Source organism: Coturnix japonica, chromosome 2 (genome assembly GCF_001577835.2).
Source record: "Coturnix japonica isolate 7356 chromosome 2, Coturnix japonica 2.1, whole genome shotgun sequence".
Lineage (NCBI taxonomy): Eukaryota > Metazoa > Chordata > Aves > Galliformes > Phasianidae > Coturnix > Coturnix japonica.
Window position 1 is genome coordinate 47,160,527 of NC_029517.1, and position 8,404 is coordinate 47,168,930.

At 43.1% G+C, this 8,404-nt stretch overlaps 1 protein-coding gene across 1 annotated transcript in view; it reads right to left on the minus strand.

Annotated features, from left to right (window-relative positions):
• INO80C (INO80 complex subunit C) overlaps positions 1-8,176 on the minus strand; it is a 35,488-nt gene extending 27,312 nt beyond the window's left edge. Inside the window, exon 1 of the mRNA XM_015854316.2 lies at positions 7,952-8,176. Within this exon, the coding sequence (XP_015709802.1) occupies positions 7,952-8,086 (135 nt within the window). The 5' untranslated portion in view covers positions 8,087-8,176. The remainder of the gene's footprint in view (positions 1-7,951) is intronic.
• Positions 8,177-8,404: the final 228 nt, after the last annotated feature.

Sequence of the window (8,404 nt, forward strand, 5' to 3'; positions counted from 1 at the left end):
CAACTTCTTCCCCATGTTAACTCCTGCCTAACAGATCCCCTGTGAACCAGTCCAGCTCACCAAGGCAGCAGAGACACAGAGCATATCCTAGGAGAAGGGAAAGTCTGCTAAGTGCTGCTGAGGGCCGGGCAGGCCTGGTGTGAAGCTGGCAAGGCTGTGGGGGTGGGGAGATGTGAAGAAGGCAGAAGGAGACTGGGCCACTCTCCTCTATATCAAGATAAATTACTAGGCTGGTTAACTGTGCCTCCCAAAATTGTAGGTGTGCTTTCCAGGGAGACAAGACGTGCTGTTGATGGATATGAATGCTGCCGTGAGGGCAAGCTATATTTTGCAATGCAGTGTCACGATTTTTATGGCTTTCTACGGCTCTAAGCCAAAATAAACTGACGATGTCTCAATTCAGTGTTCTTGGAATGCTTAAAAATGTGTTCAAAACACTGCCATGCTACCAAATTAATCTCTATATTAGCCTTTCTAATAAAAAATTAATACATTTATATAACTGCATTGCTGTTTGTCTAACTGCACTGCCAATGCACTGCTAAAGCAAGAACTGAAATACTATCTGCCATGAGCATTACACCTCACAAAAACATGAAGAATGGGCTGACAGCTGTTCTAACCTGCACTACTTGGTTAAATTACTCCAAGTTTTCTTTGGTTAACCTGAACCTTGTAATGTGCCGAGTGGCCCCTCAGATTGCCTTTCAGGAGCACTGCCTCTCAGACAAAATGTCACGCTAAAATACACGTGTAAAATGTTGTATAGATTGTTCTTTCTCTTTCAAAAATAATAATAATAATAATCCATTCTGTTTTATCTCCTTGCAATAGAAGCAATGAACCATATTTATGATTTCTTTTAACCTTCTTGTATGCTTATTACCAATCCTGACACTGAGTGCGATCACAGAAAGACTCTCCATTATCTTCTGGCTAAAGGAAAAACTAAAGTTCTCTTGCCAGCATAAAGGGAGATGGGTAAATAACATGACACCAGCACACTGATGCCCACAGTACAAATCAATACCCATATGCTTTTACCTTTCTACAAAAACCCCACATCTGTGTTTATTCTAAATCTTAAATCTAATCCCATTTGGTGGGGGGACCAGTAGTTCTCAGAGTCTGGCATAGATTGGTTTGGAATTCACATGCTGCTATGATTACAGATCTTCTATACCCTTCAGCGTGTGACAAACATTAAGCAAAGTCAATGCTCAGCTCTCGGCTTCGACAGTCTTCCTTTTAATCCAGATTGTTACATAAATCAATCCCCTCTTCTTCTTAAAACGAAGCTGAACATAAAACACGCAGCACTTTAGACACATTTCCCTACAAAATACGCTAATTGTTTTTAATTATTGTTTTTCCTCCTAGGGGACTGCAGGGATTCTGCTGTTTTTAATTGATTTGAGTTCAGATGTGCAACTGACAGAAACCAGTACCTCAGGAGAATCCTGGCTCTCATTAGTGGACAGCCTGAAAACAAGCTGTTTCTTACAAGAGTGCAAAAAACCTCTTAGAAGGGATGCTTCATATTTCAGCTTATCACAGCCTGCTGTATCACACAGACTACCATCTTTGTGGCCATATATATTTAAAAGGGATGTATCTAAGCAATGATCCTATCTGCTTCATTCAGAGACCTGCCAATTCTGGGGATTTTCCATGCTCTGAGTTCTGGTGATGTTGCAGTGTGATGTTTCATTACGATACCCGTCCACGGTACAGCTATCACAACCTGCCCACTGCTGCCTGAACTCTTGTTAGGGCAAGGCAGTACGGATTCAGATGGATGAGTTCATTCTGTAAGAGCCAAGACTCTTGGGTAGAAATGTGAACAAGAACGCAAGTGGCTCAACCTGAACAGCTCACCTCAGGAATTCTTATCAGTACCTAGCAATTGGCTGCTACGTATCCTGATAGCTACTCTTTATCCAATTTAAAGCATTCTTTATCCATTTAAATCAATTTAATTAAGTTTGAGTTGACATCCCTTGGGAGCGGATTATGTCTTTCTTTGTTTGAAGCGAGCAGTAGCTTCAGATTGGGTCCAGTTCAATGGTTAAATTCATGTTTTTTTCTGTTACTGTCATAACCTTAAGGGCTGGGAGGTGTTTAAACAGAAAAAAAAACCACAAAAAACCACAAAAAACCACAAAACAAAAAACTTCACAGCATAATGAAAAGACAGCTTTTTCATAAACTGGCACGTGCATATATACTTATGCCTCCCTTCTACTGTGTTGTATCAGGGTCTTGCTGTCTCTGGGCAAAGGGATCGGAGACAAACACAATTTCTTTCTTAAATTTTCAGCTACGAAAGAAAATTATGCTTTCCTGTTACAGTAAGTCTCATCATGGACAGTATTAGGAAAGTAAGTTTAGTGTTACACTGGTTAGGCCTGTAAAAAAGGTCTGTATTCATAAGCAATTCATTTCTCCCGTCGAATCAGCAAATCATTATTACACTGCCATACTGCAGGAGGTTCTTGTCCCGAAACACAGCGATAGCAGCAGTTTGGTGCAGTGGTTGCAGTCACACTCCCTGATTCTGTGGTTAAACTCATCCTTCCCTAACCTCATTTTTCAGGAAATTAGAGCCAGATCAAATGGACTCTTTAAAACAAAGTTATTTTTAAATTGATTTGATGGCTTCCTACTTACAGTGATAGGCTTGGTAAAACAGCAGAACAGGAGAACTGATTAAATTTACTGATGGTTTGGAGTCCAATTGCACGCTATTTATATCCCCGGGTAAGCTCTCTATTGTTAGCTTCTGAATACATAACAGCAGCCATGCTAATATGAACATAGCTAAGTCTTGTGGAGAGTGAAGCTCCTAATCAGGTGATCTTCAGGTGACAATGTTGTCATGGTTTAATAATTTTGCTATCAGTATTCCACATCATAACATCATATAAAGCATGAATAATTTTACTGAATATGCAACTTACAGAAGAAGACTACATCTCCCAGAGAACATCACGGTCAGAGATGGGTCACGGGACCTGGACACTATATTATCTCACTTGCAGGCTAGACTGACGTCTTTTGAGTTCTGGCGTTCAGGGGAGTGTGTGGGAGCCTTCACCATTTCGCCTAGAGTTTACAGTAGGCCTCTCGGTTTTGGGACTCATTCTCTCTCCTATTTTGCTTGATTCGTTAGCTTAATTTCAATTATATTATATTATGTTGTGTTATCCTGTATTTCGATATAGTATTAAGTAAATAAGTGTACCTCCTTAGATTGTTGCCGCTGTTTTCTTTTCCTAATTAACTTTTCCTTTCAGCCTAGCGGCCCTGTGGAGCCCGTGGCCCCCCGTCACGGACGCAGGTAGATTTTCATTTAAACCATGACAAATGTAAAATACCATCATCCAGTTACATTTTACATTAAAAAATGGAGTTCTAAGCTTATCTTAGAACTGCTCTTTTTGTTTTAAGGCTGCACATTAGAGGAGCTTATTTAAGAGAACCTTACACCGTTCTGAGTTTTGTATTTTCTAACATCAGTGCAGAGCTCCTGTTTTGGAGCACAGAATGAGAAAAAGGGAAGACACTGTGAAATATATATATGAGAAACACTTACGTAAAATGGTTTCCAGTAGCAGTGCTGCAATATTCGCAGAGATAAAATCAATGTGTTTAATCTTGGAAGTAACTCAGAAATACCACTCAAGTCTTGCAGAGGAATTAAGTTCAATTGTTACTTTCAAAACTGTACCAAAACTTGCTACAGAGTTGGGGAGAGGAAGCAGGAGAGTTCTTGATGTAAGACATAGAGATTTTGGAAAGGGTCCAGAGAGGGCCATTGAAGATTCATCAGGGGGCTGGAGCACCTCCCCTATGAGGACAGGCTGTGGGAGTTGTGGTTTGTTCAGCCTGGAGAAGAGAAGGTTGCGGGTTGACCTCATTGCAGCCCTTCAATACCTGAAGGGAACTTACTCCCAGAGAGGGGAGTAAATCTCTTCGAAAGGGCTGACAATAGCAGGGACTAGGGGAAATGGTTTTAAGTTGAAAAGAGGGAAGATTTAGGTTGGATGTTAGGGGGAAGTTCTTCCACTAGGAGAGTGGTTAGGCCCTGGAACAGGCTGCCCAGGGAGGTTGTGGATGCCCCGTCCTTGGAGTGTTCAAGGACCAGGTTGGACGGGGCCCTGGGCAACCTGATCTAGTAAAGGTGTACGTTTGGTGGCCCTGCCAGGCAGGGGGTTGGAACTACATGATCCTTGAGGTCCCTTCCAACCCGGGTCATTCTGTGATTCTGTGATGTATTCCTGCAGTTTAAGAAGCAGCTTATGTCCATTCAAAACGTGAGACCTACTTTGATATCTTCCTCCAAGTGAGGCATTTACTGCGCTTCATCACTCATGTATGAAGTTGTTTCACAAGCGTGTAAGCAAATATGCATTTACCACATTTAGCGCATCTTCTTTCTTTGTCCTCTGACTAAATTATTTCCAAGTCCCTCTCTTATCTTAATGCAAATTCTGCCTTTGAAGCTTGTTAGCTGTCAGGTGCAAGCATTTTGGCTCACTGTCGCACTAACACAGAATAAACTCTTTTAGATGCTTCCTGTTGCTCTAACCTTATGTGAAAATACTGCTGTGAACATTAAGGCAGAGGAATTAGTGGCATTTTTTAGATCAGTGTGGAAGATACTCATTCTACCCCATAAGTAATTAGTAATTTAAAAGGACAAGAGATCTGGAGACAAGTCTGCCCATGAGCTTTTGTTACTTCTGTCAGCAGTGGAGCTGAACCAGCAGAGGAAGCTGATTGAAATCATTGGGCACAAAGACATCTAAGTGAACGTGCTATGTAAGCCAAAAAAACAGCTGGTTTTCACACTTGAGGTTAATATTTTAATATACATAATAATCCTCAACATTAAAAATCATTTGCTGCAGCAAAGACTGAGGTATTTTTCAGAGGCACAACCACATGGGAGGAATAATTGTGCAAGGCTGATAGAAATGATGTAATCGATCTGCAATAGTGGTTTCCTGTAAACTCATTTTTTAATTTTACGTTTGGTAAATACAGGCTTTGTATCCAAAAGCGTGTGTCTCCTTCTGTAGACGTGACCTACAAGCCCTATGGGCAACGTTCTTCCAAAGCAAACATGACTCAATACCTCTGGGCTGGTAAGTCATACAAACTCCCAAGAATGTTACTTGCTAATGCCTTAAATGTGTATCTTAGAGAAAGTAGTAACTCATGTGCTAGAGCATGTGTCAGAGAAACATCATCAAAATGGGGTTTAAAACATCTGTATGCTGTGTGGTCCTTGTGCATTCTTATATAGTACACACATAGTTAATCTAGCTGATTACAATGCTACTACACTCAAGCAAAATTGTTTTATTTAAAAAATAGCTCATTTTGGGTGATTCTTTGATTTCTACAGTTTTATCACACCAGCATATCCTTCAGTGTGAGCACTATGCTGATAGCTACTTGTGACAAGAAGCTTACGAAAGAAGAGCAAGGTAATCACAGAATCACAGAATGACCCGGGTTGGAAGGGACCTCAAGGATCATGTAGTTCCAACCCCCCTGCCTGGCGGGGCCACCAAACATACACATTTACTAGATCAGGTTGCCCAGGGCCCCGTCCAACCTGGCCTTGAACACCTCCAAGGACGGGCATCCACAACCCTCCCTGGCAGCCTGTTCCGGGCCTAACCACTCTCCTAGTGAAAAGAACTTCCCCCTAACATCCAACCTATAATCTTCCCTCTTTAAAAACTAACTTTAAACCATTTCCCCGTGTCCTGCTATTGTATTGTAATGCAGAAGTCATGCTGGAAGGAAACAGTTTTGTTTTATTTCAGTGACGGAATCACAGATGTGAGGAAACTCTAAATTGGCAATGTGAAATGTATTTTGAAGTAGGCCATGCAGAAGTTACCAGTTAATGTAAAGGTCAAAAGCATACAATGTACTTTAGAGTACATTAGCAGAGTCCTCAGATCCTAAGCTGACCTTGCAGGTACGAAGAGACCTCTTGGTAGGGATCCTCTTACCTATAGTTTGCTAATTAACCAAGGAAATAATTCACTATTTCCCCATTTGTTTCACAATGTCAGTTTGTTTAAAATAGAAACCATACCATGCTGAGCTAGAGCATGATATATTTGGCACCTGAAAGGCTGAAATGAGGCTGTATAAAGCTGTTGAAAATATCAAAGAGGCTACTTAGGAAACTGAACCGTCAGAAGAGCACCAACTACTACATCCAAACTTGTGCTGCAAGTGGTGTGTGTTAGGGGTGTGTACTTACCAGACAGCTAAATGAAAGATATTATTCATGTGTCATTAGAGATTAACTAACTAGTTAATTAATTAATATATTCAGAAGGCGTTGATCTGCTTAAAACTTGGATAGTTTTAAAACAGAGCTCTAAGTGCTTGTTGACAGGCTGTATTCTGAAGAGCTCAGCAGGCTAGAATTACCGTTTCCTTGTGTCACAGGTTTCCTTATTCAGAAAAAGTACATTACTCAGCAATTAACTATGGACTATGTAAAGCTTCTGGAGTGCACAGATTAAATGAGGTACTGAAGAAGAATGTGCTCAGTGATCAATGTTTCTAACTGAAAAAATGCAAAGTGCCCATTTTCCATTTCATTTCTGTTCAAACTGGCTCACTCCAGAGCTAGTCAGCAACATTGGATGTGATAGCGGGAAGATCAACGAGCTGTTTCTTGTCCCATTTCTTAGGGTTAGGCACTTTCTGAGCCTCATTTTTTTCTTTTCCTTATGGGATTGATCTGAGCTGCTGAAGTCAGTGGATGCGTATGTTGGCTTGAATGAGAAATTACTCCTTTCTCCACTGAAATCTCTGGTGAGAAGAACTGCAAAAAACTATTTATCAAAACTCAGTTAAGGTAGATCATGGTATCTCATAATACTGGAAGATACCTATGGGCTTAAGTTTGATGTGAACTTCAGAGAACAGTTTTAGAGGTTGAAGTACTGGAGAAGATTGTTAAGTATAAAGGATTTTATACATGCACAGAGACACAGAACAGTCTTTTCCATGCTGGAAATCCAGATTCTTATTGCTAACAGACCTTGAAAAAAGTTGTCAAATGCAATCATGCCAGGCAGTAACTCTTCATGGTTGCAGTGCAGTTTGTTAGCTACATTAATCACTGTGGCTCGTACTGCCTCTCCTGGGGATAAGACTGCCAGAAAAGGAAAATAAACTACGTAAATGCCACAGGGAAAAAAAACAAGAGTTACAAGAGCATCATTCAGACCACAGAAAGGTTTCTGTCTGTGCCTCGGCATGAGCACAATGGCTTTCATTTGTCTGGAGAGAATCACAGAATCACAGAACTGTAGTGGTTGGAAGGACCTCTAGAGATCATTGAGTCCAACCCCCCTGCCAAACAGCAGCTCCCTACACCATGTCACACAGGTAGGCGTCCAGGCGCGGGTCTTGAATATCTCCACGAGAGAAGGAGGACTCCACCACCATCCCTGGGCAGCCTGTTCCAGTGCTCCGTCACCCTCACCACAAAGAAGTTCTTCCACACATTCGTGCGGAACTTCCTATGCTGTACTTTCATCCCAAGATCTGCAGGAAAATACATGCACGTTTCCCTGATCTGATGGCTTGTGTGAAAATAAGCAACCTAACAGGCCATGCATGCTTTGCAGCTATAGTACTATTATGGTCCGTGAAAGAAGAACCACGTATGGGATGAAATATAAAAGGCAGGCATTTCTTTTTCCAGCCTTTTTTATGCTGGCTAACAAAATCCTTCTAGAAGAAGTAATCCAGATGTCATTGGGAATTGCTTCACTGTGAGGGCGGTGAGGCGCTGGCACAGCTTTACAGAGCAGCTGTGGTGCCCCACCGTTCTCCGCATGCGCGGTGAGTGAGGGAGCGTGGAAAAGGCCGCTGCACATGCGCGCTGCCCGCCCGTATGCATTACCTGCGAGCCGCTCGACGCCGCCACTTTCTTTTTCTTGGTCGGACCGCTGCCGGTTCCCGGGCTCGCCGGGCGCTTCTTGCTACGGGAAGAAGCGCCGGCTGGAGATGAGGTCGCCGCGGGAATCAGGGCCGCCATTTTCCCCCCGGGCCGAGCACTGCAGAGCGCGGCCCCCTCCCCCTCTGTCGGCAGCGCCGCGCAGCCTCAATGAGGCCGCTGCTGCTGGGCGTGCGCATTGGCGGCGCACCCCCACCTCAGGCCGGCTCTGTGAGGGAGGCGGTTAACGGGGGTGGGGCGGGAGGTCCGGGCTGTAACCACCAACGTCGTGAGTGTGTGAGCCCCTGTGGGTCAGCAGCTGTGGGGGAGGCGTTCAGCTCCTCGCCCTGGCCCTGCTGAGAGGCGTTGCAGCCTTTCAATACCTGAAGGGAACTTACTCCCAGGAGGGGAGTAAACTCT